The 15636-nt window shown below is 50.7% G+C and overlaps 1 protein-coding gene across 1 annotated transcript in view; it reads left to right on the forward strand.

The window, feature by feature from the left end:
• The window catches only part of IGSF3 (immunoglobulin superfamily member 3), a 91995-nt gene that overhangs the window by 52531 nt on the left and 23828 nt on the right, over positions 1–15636 (forward strand). Inside the window, exons 3-6 of the mRNA XM_033051412.1 lie at positions 6604–7014; positions 7819–8208; positions 9899–10300; positions 13683–14087. Of these exons, the coding sequence (XP_032907303.1) occupies positions 6604–7014; positions 7819–8208; positions 9899–10300; positions 13683–14087 (1608 nt within the window). The remainder of the gene's footprint in view (positions 1–6603; positions 7015–7818; positions 8209–9898; positions 10301–13682; positions 14088–15636) is intronic.

Genomic DNA, 15636 nt, shown 5'->3' on the forward strand with positions numbered 1-15636 from the left:
ATAGAGGAGAAGGATCTTGTTAGCAGGAGCCTGACTTCTGCTGTTCCCAAAAGCAGGTTTAGTGTAGGGCAGGGGCTGTGGGTGTGTTCCCAGTACCTACCACACTGCACCCACAGCAGTCAGGGGAAGGGGGCTAGCATTTTTGGAGGAGCATCCACTCAGAGGAGTGATCCGAACAGCACTGTGCTGGTGGAGCCCCAGAGTAATGCCCAAGGGAAAAGGAGAGGGCAGGTGTTCTCCCTTTTTGACTACATTAGTTACTTCTGGTTTGTTTTTAGTTTTTTATTCTGCCTTTTCTCACTTGCTGCTTGAACTCACCCAGTTGCATTGGGAGATGCATTTCTATTGGTATAATCATTCCAGGCAGTCGTTAATGTACCAATAAGGACACCGTTGTAATGGGAGGATTTATTGCTGCTGCTGTGAAACAACTGCCATGCTGTCTCACTTAACTCTTCAGCTCCCCTCCTGTCCTCTGCCAGCATCTCAGCAGCAAACTACCCTTTTGAAAAAGCTGCAGGCATGCAACCTAGGGATGTGTTACTTTATTTTGTTTTTTTCCTGCTCTTACCATAGGATGCTGCAGTGATGTGAGTGAGGGAGATCAGTGCCTCACTATCCATTTCTGGATTGTGTTGCAGCTGAAAGTGACTTTGTTGTTAAACTTCTCATTTAAAACAAGATTTAAATATTTCCATGAAGATGAAAAGTATATTTTGACTGTTCTTCTTTTGACCACAGCAGTAGTGTGCTGTGACTTTCTTTTTAGTCTAGTTAAACAATTACTGGCATTTAATCTGCCTTTATTTTTCAGTGCAGATGAGGCTTTGCTGAAGGGAAGTAATCCCCAAACAACCAGACTGTTAATGCTTGTTTTTCTGTGGTAGCCAGAGCCTGTGCTATGTGTTGGTGGACAAGGAAGAAAAGAGGGGAAGTTCTGCACAGAGACCCTGCACCCTCAGTCACAATGAAAATACCTCTTTGCCCCAGTAGGGTGGTAGGTTTTCCTTTTCAGATTCTGGTAGGACTTTGGGCAGTGGAGGAAACTCGTAAGCACCAATAATAGAAATGAAGCTTTCCTCTGCCTGCAACCACCTGAGAGTTTCTAGCTGGTGCTTAAAAATAAGACAAGCTAAAGAGTGGAGTGATCAGCTCAGATTTTTTCCCACTTGCAGAGGTGACATTGAGGGTCTTCATCAGTTTTGCAGCGCAAATTTTTGCGGTGTGTTTCCTCCCTGCTGAATGAAGGCACTCGTGACTGGCAGGGAGGAGTGCCTGGTGTGCTGCAGCAGGTATGGATCAGCATGTACAGCTAATTGCCAGGCACGAGGGCTCCAGAGGATTACACTGCTAATCTAGATACTGCTCCTGCCTTATCACCTCCCTCTCCCACATGCCTGCACACGTACTGGGATCCTGTACAGAGCAGGAATCCATAGTGCTGTGGGGCAGGGATGTAAGGAACATGGATCCCTGAGAGCTTCCAGTGTCTGGGAAACAACAGGTCCCTTCCTGCTGCTGCTGTAGCAGCAGGGTGTCTCTGGTGGCAGACCCTCCCTCCTTCTCTGGTTTGGTGTGGGTTGCCACAGAAGGGTTAGCAGATTTTCCAGAGTCTAATAACAACGCTCTGTGTTCCTCATATTCTCATATTCCCACCCTTGTTGCCATTCAGGTGTCTCGCAGTGCTCACCTCTGGGTTCACCAGGCATTGCTGTTCCCCTTGAGCATCTTGTTTCTATCTTGCACACACCACTGTAGGGCTTTGGAAGGTTTGTTGGTGCTGAGCTGTGATCCCTGTGGAGCAGCAAGATGTTGTGGGGCAGACAGAAACATAACTTTTGCACTAATTCCCTGCAAAATCCAGGGTGTCTGTCTTAGCCAGAAACACTTTCTTAGGAATAGGGTGTACATGTATTTGTTCTTCTTAAATAGTTCACACCTGATACTTGGTAAGCTTGGCTCTGTCCATGCAGCATGGAGCAGGCAGCTGGGGACACAGGGTAACACCATGGGCTGTCTCTAAAGTGTATCAGTGGGTAAAAACTATAAGGAAATCTGAAGGAAGAAAAGGTTGCTGGCTTTTGCTTGGTCTGCAGTGGTCCTGAGATGGTCCAGCTGTATTGAGTAGCCTGTCTTAAGTTGTTTCACTCCTGAAGAGCCTGAAGTGTAATGCTGCTGTGGTGCTAAGTGATTTTCACAGCATTGTTTCACCAACTTGAGCTAGAGAGCCTCTGGCTCCCAGCCTGATGCTCCTCCTGCATCACTTAGCAAGGAAAAGGAGTCTTGGGCAGCTTTGCTGCCTTGCCTGTGAGTAGAGAAAATGTTGGTAGATCTCTTTGTGTTGGCTCATAAAAGCTTTCATAGCCTACCCCTTGGAGGTGTTTGGGGTTTTGGAGACCCAAGGATGAACCAGAGCCAGCCTGGGGAAAAGCAAGACACCTGGATCATCCTTGTGTGCGTGGGCAGAGTTCAGCATGGCACTGGGAGCTGCTGGAAGCCTGGAGCCTGTCCTGGGGCTTGGAGAAAAGTGTGTTGAGCTGTGCACACCTGGGAACTCAAGTCTCTGCTCCCTTCCTGTTTTCCAGGAGACTGTAAGCCAGTTCCTTGTGCTGAAATTAGTTGTAATTAGCTCCCTGGGTTCTCGTTGGTTGTGTATTATTGAGGTGTGTGCATTTGAGGTGGGTTTGTGTGGAGCTGGGTGTGCAGGCTTCCTGAGGAGGGCTGCCCTGGTCAGTGGGAGCAGCTCTAAGCTCCTGGTCCTGGCAGCTGGGCCCTCTGACTCTCCCTGGCTGGGTCCCTGACACCCTCTAGTGGAAATATTTATATTTAATACTTCAGGAGCTTTCAGAACTTGGTGGTGGTTGTGAGCACCCGGTGCTCAGCAGCCCATCCAGTGCCCTCTGCAGTGACCTGTGGCCTCATAGGAAAGGCTGTGTTCCTTGCTCTTAAGTGTAAGTACAAGCTCAAGGCTGTCAGCTTTGACTGGCTCAGAGATGATAGCACAGTAGATTTGCTCCCAGGAATTGCTTTTCAGTCACTGCTCTCCTTCTCCAGCTGCTTGCTGCCAAACCTAACCTTGATGCTGGAGAGAAGGGAGTTCTGCTGACACTTGCAGAGGGTCGTGACAGCTGCAGGGATGGACTTGTGACTGAGGACAAAGAGGAAACAAGGCTGGATGCTGAGGGAAGTGCAGAGCAGGCTGCCTGCCTGGCACATTGAGAAGAGAAGAGAAGAGAGGAGGAACAGGCGGGAGCTGGGTGAGAAAGAAAAAGCAAAAGGATGTGTCCTGCAGCATCCCTCTTGGCTCTGATTCAGGTGTGGCTCTGCTCCCTTTCATACACAGAGATGACTCTCATCTAAACTTGTCCTTGCTTTCAAGTGGAGCTCAGCTTGCAGAGTGTCCCCAGAAGCCCTGGTGCTTTCTGTGGCAGGTGGCTGGAGGATGAGTGTGGGCGGCTGGCAGCAAAGCCAGCTCCCAGGTGAGCACTGTGCAAAGACTCACTCGTGTCCCAATATGCAAACTGATGTCTGTGAAGCCTAAGCAGGGTGACTGGCTTGGGAGGAACTTCTCTTCTGAGAATGCACATCCTGCATGCTCTGTCCTGCCCTGATGAGCACCTTTGCTGATTCCCTGCTTCTTTTTTTCTCTCTGACTTCCAGCCCTAATCTGCTGCAGCCTGATGGGCTAAGCCATGCCTGTAGCTCTCTTGTTACACAGTCACAGAATGGGTGAGATTGGAAGGGACCACTGAAGGTTGTCTAGTCCAGTCTCCCTGCTTGAACTGAACCCTCCAAAGCAAAATTACTCAGGATTGTGTCCAGAAGGCTTTTGAATATCTCCAGAGAAGAAGCCTCCACAGCCTCTCTGGGCAGCCTGTTTCAGTGCTCTTGTCATCCTCACAGAAAATAAGTTTTTCCTCATGTTTCTCTCCTCCTACTGCTCAGCACCACCTGACTGCACCCTCTTGATGCCTGCCCTTCAGACACTTGCATACATTGGTGAGGTTCCCTCTCAGTCACCCATCACTGGTGCAGCCCAGTGGGGTCTGTGCCTTGGGAATAGCATTTTCTCTTCTCCTACCAACTTCCCCCCTTGCTAAAGACAGTACCCGAGGCACATCTTGCAGTGTAAATAAAACAGCTGTTTGTGCATCGCTGGCCAAGCATGAGTGATGGCGTGAAGCACAGAGCCTCCCCATTGTCCCAGCCACCTCAGGGCTCTGGCTTGTTCCTCCCTGATCATCTGATCCTTGAAAAACTGGGCTTTCATTTATCAAGCAGGTCTCAAGCCCTCCTGCTTAGGAAGGTGGCACTGACTGAATGTATGTCCCTGCCGTGCTGACGTAAGACAGCAGCCTGAAGTCTGTGTGCAACCCAAAAGGTCTTACCAGTTCCTCTAACCAGGAGGATCTTGGTTGGCTTTTTTAAGTGAAGTAGCAGGAGGAATGCAGCACAGTGTGTCAGGTGTTACCACAGTTAAATTACAGTGTTAACCACACGCTGACACCTCCTGATTTTTCTCCAGGAGTGCACTTTGCAAAAACCTGCCTTTGTGGGATAAGGGATGCTAACCCTCCAGCTGGGTTATGACCTAGAAATACAAAGTCATGGTTCTAGCTGGCAAAAAGATGTCTGTGCTAGGCTCAGGGAATGGTGTGGCCAGTACTTGCCTGGCACTCAGCCTTCAGACAGGCTTCCCAGCATTACTCCCAGGGAAGTGGGCAGCTCCACGTCTGGCAAGCCAAGTGCCTGTCCCCTCTTGGACCATGACCTGGCTTGTCCTGCAAAGCCAGACAGGCTCCTGGGGTCAGCAGCTCCCTGTGCTTACCCAGAGAGCAGCTGTGCTGCAGAGCAGGGCTGGGGGGCACACAGGGAGCTGGTGGGGTACGCAGGGCTCTCAGACTGAGGGAGAGAGGACAGGCACATTTCGTTCACAGGTACCTGTTGTCACCCATAAGCTGTGGCACAGAGGCCCTGCATTCAAAGCATCTCTGCGGGAAAGTCACTCCAGCGAGATGATGATGAGGCTTAATTTATTTAAATAACATAAGGGAAGTTGTAAGAGCCCATGGCCTGAGGGCGCAGAGAAAGGAGCCATGCATCTGTGAAAATTACTCAGTAAGGTTTGAAATGAGAAGTTTAAAGCTTGTTGTGCAGGCAGCATGAGCTGGCAAGGTTAGTTGTTGCTGTCACCACTGTTTGGAAGTCAGGGGGAATGGGAAGGGTGAAGTAAGAAGGATCCTGGCCAGAAACTACTGCCAGCAAGCAGGGGATGGAGGTTCCAGTAAAAGAGATGAGGGGAAGGGAGGGAGTAGAAGATGTGGTGGTCACAGAGACAATGACCTGCAGTGTAAGCAGGCTTACAAGGTACTTTTTCTGTCAGGCAGTAACCTGGGTGATGAGCGTGTAGTAAAAGAAAATGCATCCATCCAGACTGGATGTGGGAAGATTTCTCTCTCATTTACTCCCAACTTGTTCCTTTTTTTCTTTGCCCTCTTCTGATTTTGACTTTTCTGCCGTAAATAATCCAAATGGTTGTCTTCACTGCAGCTCATTGCTCTCTGTAGCAGTGCCTGAATGAAACAGATGCAGCTTCTGGCAGCTCAGCTAATTTTGTCAAACCATCCAGTGCTATCAATGAAACCAAACTGAGATATGTTAATTATATTCCACTGGTATGTGGAAAAACCGTGGGCATTAACAGGCTTGCTAACACTGCCTTGTCTGCAGAGCTGGGGAGAAGGTTTACATTCTTTTTTCCACATGGTGTTTGATGAGACAGCAGTCTAGAAAGGTTTCTTTTTTTAAAAAGTCTTACCTTCTGGTGGTAGAACCTCTTGCTAAATCCAGGCAAGGTTGGGGGGCTGCAGTTTTTGATTTTTATCCTGATTTTAGCAGCTATGCTTCCTTTCCTCTGGTTTATCAACTGGAAAAGTAGCCAGCAGTTTTACTGCCAAGTGCCTTGACCTGGCTGGGTCCTGGGAGTGAGCACTGGTCAGGATGCAATTGTATTGCTGCTCTTAGAGCAGCCAGTTCCTGTGAATGCAGAAACCCCTTCCTTTGGCCTGAGGGGGTCATTAAAAGATGAAGTTATATAAGCAAAGGGGAAGGGAGTTGGATCTTCTGACTTTATGAGGGAAGATTAAAAGAACTGAATGCATTTTGCTTGGCCTCGTGTGACTGAAGAGGGGTGAAGACCGTGACAGGGATGGAGGATGTGGGCAAGAGGGGGGAACATGCTGTGGGGCACGTGATGGAGGAGAGGCTCCTCATGACAAAATGCCTTGATGGGGAAGGGATGCATTAAACTGCTGCTCTGCAGTTTGATGGAAAACCTTGTTCACTTGCTGGGACCCACTGAGCAGCAATTTAAGCATCACGCTTAGTTTGTGCTGCAGGTCATGGTCTTTCCCAGCCAAGGGCTTTGGGGACGATTCTCTTCTTAGAGGCTAAATGTGAGTTAACATAGCCTTGCCTAATACTTAATGTTTAATTGCAACTGTAAAATTAAACTTCTCCCCCAGCTCTCTTTTAAGGTGTTTGGCCTTTACGCTGAGCAGCTGGCGTTGCTAACTCTGGGCTGCTGTGTCCTCTCTGCTGCAGTGATCCCGGACTCGCTGCGGGTCACAGCGATCCCGCAGACGCTCAACAAGGTGGAGCACGACTCCCTGGAGCTGAAGTGCGAGGTGTCCAAGAGCACAACCCAGCACAGCCACGTCTCCATCGCATGGTACCGGCAGCGGGGCAGCGAGGTGCCCGTCGAGATCATCTCGCTCAGCCGCGACTTCGTCCTGCGGGCCGGCAGCGCCTACGCCCAGCGACACGCCACGGGGGACGTGCGCCTGGACAAAGTGGGGGAGACCACCTCCAAACTCACCATCTACAACCTCCACCCCTCAGACCAGGGCGAGTTCTACTGCGAGGCAGCGGAGTGGATCCAGGACCCGGACGATTCTTGGTATGCCATGACCCGCAAGCGCTCGCAGGGCGCCGTCGTCAACGTGCAAGCCACTGGTCAGTGTCTCCTCTGCCTTTTCTCCCTTGGCTGGGCAGTGGGAGGAGATGGGAAATGGGGCTCTACCTTGTTAGGTGGCTGGGGTTTGCCTGTGCCCCACTTGGGGGGCTGCTGGCAGGGTGAAACAGGACAAAGGAGGGCCCAGGCACTGTCTGCAGCCAAGGGAGGTGTCAGCTGTGGGCAGCAAGGGGGACTGGGTGTCGGGCTCTGTCTCCTGACATGGTCAGGGATCTGGGCTGGCACAGAACCTAAAACATACGTCTTAAGCACTCGGTGCTAGCACAGACAGTGAGGATTTTGCGAAGTTAGGAGATAAAAGTGATACAGCAGGGAATGAAACTACAAATTTCAGCAAGCGCTTTTGTATTGTACAAGGCCCATTTCCAAGTCAAAATTCTCCTAGCCCCCAGCACAGGTTCCTGCTAAGGATCTAAAGACCCAGCTGAGCTCTTTGTTCCTCTCTGATATCCCCAAGGGTTCTGCCTCTTGACTCTAGCTGAGCAGGGTATGAGCAGGACTAGGCTCCAGATCATTTTCCACAGTGGTACTGGATGCTGGTGTCACACCAGAGCTGCTACCTGGAGGAAAGGGATGTGACTGAGGAAGCCTTTGCTTGCTCTTTGCTTGATGGGCAGGAAGGTGCTTCTCTGGCAGCACAGCCCATCTGTCCAAGTCCCTAACCTTTTTACCCTCTGATGGAGGGATGTTGGCTATGCAGGGAGTAGTGAGCACCTCAGGTGAGGTGTGCTGGCTGTCCTGGTGGGCTTTGCCATCCTGACACGAGTCGCTGTGTCTCTCCCCAGACAAGGAGTTCAGCGTGCGGCTGGAGACAGAGAAGCGGATGTACATCGTGGGCGAGCCGGCGGAGTTCCGCTGCATCCTGGAGGCGCAGAACGTCCCCGACCGCTACTTCTCCATCTCCTGGGCCTTCAACAGCTCCCTCATCGCCAGCCTGGGACCCAACGCCGTGCCGGTGCTCAACAACGAGTTTGCCCAGCGCGAGGCCCTGGGCCAGCTCAAGGTGGCCAAAGAAAGCGACAACGTTTTTGTGCTGAAGATCTACCGCCTGCGCCTGGAGGACAGCGGCAAGTACAACTGCCGGGTGACCGAGCGCGAGAAGACCGTGACGGGAGACTTCATCGACAAGGAGAGCAAGCGGCCAAAGAACATCCCCATCACTGTCATGCCACTCAGTAAGTAGGGGTGTGCCCACCCCCTCCTGGGGGCGTTGCTGTGCTGGGCAGGTGGCTGGGAAAGCGACATGCCCAGACCACAGCAGTGCAGGAGAGGGAGGGTAAGAGTTCACGTGCTGTGCAGGCTTGGAATCCCAACTGGCAAGGTGTGTTTTTGTTGTTGGGAAAGGGATGAAAAGGAGGGATGTGTGTCAAAATCATAGGTGGAGAGTCATGACCCCACCTTGGTAATGACACCAAGCTGGCAGTTCCATTCTTGAGCTGAAGGTACGTGTTACAACCTCTGACTTGCTCCTCACATCTCTCTCCTGGCCTTGCTCTGCAGGGGGCTGGGTGCTCTGTGAAGTACTCAGCAGGCATAGTGGGGAGACCAGCTTGGCCTTGGTTTATCCTAGGAGCTGCTAGGTTCCTGCAGGCTCTTATGTGATGGTGGTTCAGCTGTCTTGCAAGACAGCTGTACTGGAAGGAACCAGGTGTGCTCCTTGAGCCCCAGTGCTCTTTCAGCATGGAGGTCCATCCTGGTCACTGTGTGCCAGCCAGCTCTGGTGAAAACAACTGGAGACTTGCCTTGAATGTCTTATATATTTGTCAGATAAACATGGTAAATACAGAAACAACAGGTTGAGAGGAGATGTTCCACTGATTCATTCCTTGATTTGCTCTCTGAAACTCTGGTAGTCATGGCATGGTGAGCCATGCATGGGTTGCCCAGGCTACCATGGCAGTGGGCTTGGACCAAGCAGAGGGTAGCTGCAAGAGAATTTTGTGCTGTATTGGCCTCCTATCTCCTAGATTTGTAGGGAAATGCAGCCCTTTCCTCTAGCTTTTTTTTTCCCTCCTCATTTCTCCAAAAGAAATTCTATTTCTTTTCTCTCCTACCGAAATTTGGTCTCATTTGTTTGGCTTTGAAAATTACTCTAACTAGAAATCTTGCATTGGACAAATGTCTAAAATGTATTGTTTCTAGACCCAGCCGCCTTTCAGACAGATTTGATTCTTGCCTGTTATAAATCACCAGCTGTAGGAACAAATGTGATGATTTTTTTTAAGGGTGCTAAGCGTCCATAGCTCTGATGGAAGGCAGCAGGAGTAACCAGCACTCAGTATCTCTGAAAAACCAGCCACAAAGCCTTACACTTCTGGGAAGCTCAAGATACCAGATTTTTTTTGAACATTACCAAACAGTGATAGCTACCTATAGTGTCACTAGCAGTGGGAGTCTGGGAGAGCTTCTCCTCAAAGGTGTTGCTAGGAATGGATGTGGCAAGATGGTGACCAGGATGACGTGAATTGAAAAAGCCACAGGGCGCTGGAAGCCTTTTTTTTTTTTGGCAGAACCAGTTGCACGCAGTGCATATTGTAGCAACAGAAATTCCCTCGAGTTTTGCTGAGATCCCATCCCGGACCTGTGAGCAGAAGACACGGCAATGTCTCCTGAGCCGTAGGCAGAGATTGCTCCCAGCTTTGGCCTACACCTGCCTTGAGTGTGCAAGTCACCAGGAGCAGCTCGCTGCCCACCAGCTGTTTTTGGATGTGGTCACGCATGAGGTTAAGACGTGCCTGGACCCAAATGCGTGGGCAGTTTCCTGCACCTGGTGGAAAGCGTCTCTGGCCAGCAGCGTCCTTCTTGCAGCCCGAGCAGTGGCGAGTGTGTATCATCTCCCCTGTGTGTCTGCGTTTCTCTCCTTAGAGACCAGCATCTCCTTGGAGATAATCAACAACGCCAGCACTGTCTTGGAGGGAGAGAGCCTGCGCTTTGGCTGCAACGTGCGCTCGGGCTTGGGGCCGCAGAGCCGCCTGTCGGTCAGCTGGCAGCTGCTGGACAAGCTGAACCGGCGCAGCGAAATCGTGCGTCTGGACCGGGAGGGCACCCTGCACCCCGGGCCTGCCTACGCCGAGCGCAGCAGCTACGGGGGCATCCAGGTGGAGCAGGTGCGGCCCGGCTCCTTCACCCTGGAGATCTTCAACAGCGTCAAGGCAGACGAGGGCCACTATGAGTGCCGGGTGGCCGAGTGGACACGGACACAGGATGGGGAGTGGCAGATGGTTGGGGAGCGGCACACGAGCACCCTGGTGTCCATCACTGCTCTGGGTGAGTACTTGAGGCGTGGGGGGCCCTGGGGCCACGGTCCCCCATGTGCCTGGCCGTCTCCCAGAAGGTCACCTGCAAGTCACTGAGGCTGTTCTCAGCGCTCCTGCCTTTGCTTGCCAGCAAAATGGAGGCACCCAGCAGCCTGCCCACAGCTCCTCGTAGGTTGGTGCAAAACGCCTGCATGTGCTGTTTTGTCTAGGGGCAAAGTCTGAGGGGTGGCTGTGGCAGGAGAGAGAGGTATAGGGTGTCCAGTGTCCATCAGAGGAGAGAGGCTGCCAGTCCCATGATGTGTTCTGCCAGTACTGGAGCTGGGTTTTGGTCAGTGCAGTGATGGTGATCTCCATCAGCAGCCCATGGACATCGAAGCCTCTTTGCCTGCCCTGGGTAAACATTACCTCTGCCCACACCAGATCAGGAGTGCAGAATGCTGGGCATCTGTTGGCCCAAAAAGGAGAAATAGTGGGCATCTCTGATGGAAAGCATGAGTCAGGAATGGTCCTCACTGCCTCTGCAGGGAGGCACTGAGCTGCTAGCCTGGAACCACAGTGTCATCTATGACCTAAGAAAAGCAGTACCAGGGATCATTGCAGCTGGTAGACTGCTCTGCCAAAGGGCTCCTCTACTCAAGCACAGTGAAACCACATCAGTTTAGGAGAGGGCAGGTAGGGAGTTCAACATTTTGCATGGATTGTGAGTTACTTTGCTTCTCTTGGGCTGGTTCCAAAAGTGATGTGCAGAAGGCCACTGATTTTCAGAATGCCAAGGCTAAGACAATCAGGGAGCTCTATTGAAAGGTTGAGATAGGAATTTTGGCAGGAGAATGGGGATTGTGTGGCTTTTATTGGTACTCTGAAATATTAATCTTAAGCTTTGACAAGATGTGTGTGAGACCAGACTTCAAATTCATATTGTATTCTGATGAAAATCTTGCTTTTTTCCTCCTTTCCTCTACTTTACTTTTGACCTCCTTTCAGAGGCTGTTTTGTCTAGAGTTAGAAATCTTTTATGTAAGCAGGTAGGGATGTCCTTTTGTAAAGAACTAAAGGAAGATTTTCATCTAGTTTCAATAGTGTCTTCCTCATGAGGTCAGCAGCATTTGGCCTGCTACAAGTCCCAAGTGTCAGCCCTTCCCTTTACTCTGCCACTTGTAAAAGTCTTGAGATTAAGCACTGAGATTTTAAAACGTGTCACTTCTACTCTTGTTAAAATTTAAGATGCTCAGAAGTGCACAGCAGTTCCAGAAGATGTGATGGAAAGGTTGTCCCACCTCTGCTGCTCAATCACCAGCTGTTGAGCATGTTCTAAGTCCTAAGAAATTCCTAGGTCTCTTTAACTGGCAGAGCTGAAGTACCTCATAAAAATATAGTAGAGAAACTATTGAGTATTGTTTTGCTGCTGAATCTGGTATTTTTTTGTTGAGCTTAATGTTTTTGAAATTTAATTCGGGGTGCTAAGAAAAAGCAGGGGAGGTTTATGGCTTCAGAAACTGATGTATTTTAAAAAATGCAGTAGATTTAGTGACACTCACATTCCAAGTGAAGGTCTCGTTTGCCAGCCTGCTGGGGTAAGAAACTCTTTAGCTGATGATGTTCAAACCCATAAATCTAACCACAGGGTGGTTCAGAAGCAGCAGCCAGAAGAGAGAGATGTGCTATCAGAAGAGACCAGATGTTCCCAAACTTCTGAGGCTCTGCATGGCATGGACTTAAGTCTGTCTGGCCACAGAAGGAGGGGGTGAGGGAGTGCTGTATTTTTGTAGGGAGGTTTTACAGAAAATCAGTCCACTTTTATGCTTTTTGTACCAAGTCCCAAGAGAAGAAGGGCTTTTGTTTGTTAACCTGAGTGCCATGACCATGCTGACAGAGTTGAAACACACCTGGCTTCTGCATGACTTCATGAAACTTCCTTGCCCAGGCCAACTGGAGAGTAAACGTGATGGAGTCAGCTGATCTTGGTGAAATTAAGTTGGCTTTCTAGGACCTTCTCTGGCTCAAGATTTCTCTGAGCTGGGTCTGGTAACACATTTACTGGGGCAGGAGAGCTGTGCAGGGTCTGAAGGTGAGGGCTTACGTGGGGCTGAGACGCAACAGCTCTGCAGGGGAGGCAGCCTGGGTCTCACACTGCCCTCCTGTGTAATCACTGAACATGCTGTGAGAGGCTTTAATCCCGAAGATTGACCTGTTTTCTCAGTAATTATACGTCCTGGAGTGCTGGCACAGTGACACTGTGGGGTTGCAGAGGCACTTGCTGGAGCTGTGCAGATTTGGTGGGCTCCATGCTGTGCCTGCTCTGCCTGCAGCAGCAGGGAACTCCTGGCTCATCTTTTTGAGCCAGTGGCAAGCTGAAGCTCCATGCTGATCCAGAAGATGTTCCTTTTTTGACTGGGCACTGTCTGGGATCTCCTCAAGCAGTGGCAGCTCTGCTGAGAGCTGGGGTGGTCAGCACTGCAGGGAGAGGGAGAACTGTCAGCTCATGTGGGATGCCCCATGGAGCCTCTGAGGAGAGGAGCTCTTCTTGGGGACGTTGGCAGAAGAAAACAAGGTCCCTGCTAAGTCTGCTGGCCACACTGAAGTGATTGGAAGAGAAGAAAATATTTCTCTCTGCAGTTTGGAGCAAATGAGCAATGGAAATACTCTGAATATGTAAGCCTGACTGGCTTACAGTAGACTAACTGGAATATGTTACCTTTTAATTACTAATAGACTGCTGATTTCAACTCCTCTAAACAAACAGAGTGCTGGGGGTAGACAAGTCAAAGTGTATTGACCAGCTTGCAGAGTGGCAGACATTGGAGAACAACTGCATAAAGCTGTGCTGGAGTTGTGATCTGGAAGAGAACGAAAGCTGTGCTGTATGAAGAACAGGAGCAACCAGCTTCTCTTCCAGTTTACCTCCATCCTGGGGTTTTGTAACCATTGCCACCTCCGTGATGCATGTTTTGAAGGCTGCTATTTCTTGCTTTCCTCATTCTTCCTCCAGCTGCAGCAGGCAGACCCGGGTTGGGTGACAGGGTGGGACCCCCTGCCTGAGAGGTAGATGTGAATCACAGGAGGCTGCTCTGCCAGGTGCTGCTGCATTTCCACACAGGGTTTGGGCAGCCTGCAAGACACGTGTCTCGGGGGATCTCACTGCTGGGCAGAAATCAATGGCAGTCCTGCTGTGACTGCAGCCTGTGCTCACTCAGGCAGGCACTGCTGCTTAGGCAGTCACCACTGGTGTGTTTTTCCCTCTGCTTTTCACCTCACTTGGCCGTAGCAGATGAGAAGCTGGCACAACTCGAGTGGCTGATTGCAGCACTGGATGACCACGCTCTGGCTTTTGCATGGCGACAGCGGCGCCTCCTTGGGCGGGTGTCTCACGGCGCTCTCCTCTCTCCCCGCAGAGGCCGGATTCGCCGTCACCGCCATCTCCCGCACGCCGGGCGTGACCTACAACGAGTCCTTCGACCTCCAGTGCATCATCAAGCCCCACTACCCGTCGTGGGTGCCGGTGTCGGTGACGTGGCGCTTCCAGCCGGCGGGCAGCACCGAGTTCCACGACCTGGTGACCTTCACGCGGGACGGCGGCGTGCAGTGGGGCGACAGGGCCGCGGCCTTCCGCACGCGCACCGCCATCGAGAAGGCCGAGTCCAGCAACAACGTGCGCCTGAGCATCAGCAGGGCCAGCGACACCGAGGCCGGCAAGTACCAGTGCGTGGCTGAGCTCTGGAGGAAGAACTACAACAGCAGCTGGACCAGGCTGGCAGACAGGACCTCCAACCTGCTGGAGATCAGGGTGCTGAGGCCAGGTGAGTGCCATGGAGGGGCTTGGGGGAATGGGGTGTGTTGGAATGCTGGAAGCTGAGAATTGTAGACTTCCTGTGCTGACCCCCAAGAAACAGCTTTTGACCTGAGGCCATGTGTTGGATCCCAGAAACCTGGGATTTTTGAGCTTTCTGTGCTTTCTGACTCTGACCCCCTGGAGAACACTGCTTTTGACTTGAGATCTTGTGTTGGATCCCAGAAACCTGGGATTTTTGAGCTTTCTGTGCCTTCTGACACTCACCCCCTGGAGAACACTGCTTTTCACCTGAGGCCATGTGTTGGATCCCAGAAACCTGGGGTTTTTGAGCTTTCTGTACTTTCTGACTCTGACACCCTGGAGAACACTGCTTTTGACTTGAGATCTTGGAGAAGGCTTCCAAATCTGAGTGATGGAATTAAAGTCATGAGTATTAGTTAAATAGGAGTTTGTGATTTCACATGGTGAAGGGTTTTAAAATTGGGTTTTTAAAATACAGTAATAGGTATGGGACAAGATGGAAGTCCTTGGGCATTTCGCTTTCCTCTTTCTTCTTCCTTCTTCTTCATGATTTCAGGCAGTAATTTTGGTTGGATAGTGCTGCACTGTGGGTCACAGGGGTTTGGTTATTGGTCAGAAGTATAAATAATATAAGTGTTATTTCTCTTTTGGACTGTTTAGCTTTAAAAGACCTTGTAACTAGCTAAATTCACCTCTATTTTGCTCGCCTTTAGCTGGTAGCCTGATTTTCACCCTTAACAGAAATTGAGCCCTTTTGGCTGAAAGTCTCCACAGCCAAGGGTGCCCACACAAAGTGTGCCACAGATAAGCAACAGACAGTCAGAAAACCCACAAGGTGCTGTCCCTGTACAGCCACTGGGGAGAGTGAGGGCCTTCTGTAGGCCTTGTCACTGATATTTTGGTGGTGTCTCTATTGTGCATGAAAAGTGCAAAGATACGTGGCCACGGTAGCTGTGGACTGTTGCTGAGCTGGATGGTGTATTGCTGTTTTGGCTTTAGGGATGGTGTTTAGAATGAGGCTTTTAACATCTTCAAGACCATTGGCTCAGGTCCTTGCTGCATGTTAGTCCTCCTTTTGTGTTCCTGTGCAGAAGGACTCCTTCCTAGGGTCTCTCCTGGTTGGGCTTTGTGTTTTTCCCATCAGTATCCCTCTTCATACTCCTTCCACGTTCCTCAGCCCTGTCTTCAGACTACTCAGTGGATGCTGTGAGCTCCAGCCACCTCATAGGCTCTCCATCATTTTTCTTCCCTCTCTCTCCCTTGCCCTCATCTCCAGGTTAATCTTCTCCATTTATCTTGATTATGCTGCCTTGTAATACACGTTTTACTGCTTGCAAGGTCGAGTTGGTGATGTTCATCATTTTAGCTTACTTCCCTAGGAAACAGTGCTGAATGGATGTGGTCCCTGGTGTAACATGCTTCTTCACAGCCCTGTGCATGCATGTCTGTGTGTGAGACAGAGGGGGAAAGAGAAATCCTTGATAACAGCTTCCAGAAGAGAGCCTGTGTGTCACAGCTCAGTTAAACCATGCTCT

The sequence above is a fragment of the Catharus ustulatus genome, chromosome 2 (assembly GCF_009819885.2).
Source record: "Catharus ustulatus isolate bCatUst1 chromosome 2, bCatUst1.pri.v2, whole genome shotgun sequence".
Taxonomy (NCBI): Eukaryota; Metazoa; Chordata; class Aves; order Passeriformes; family Turdidae; genus Catharus; species Catharus ustulatus.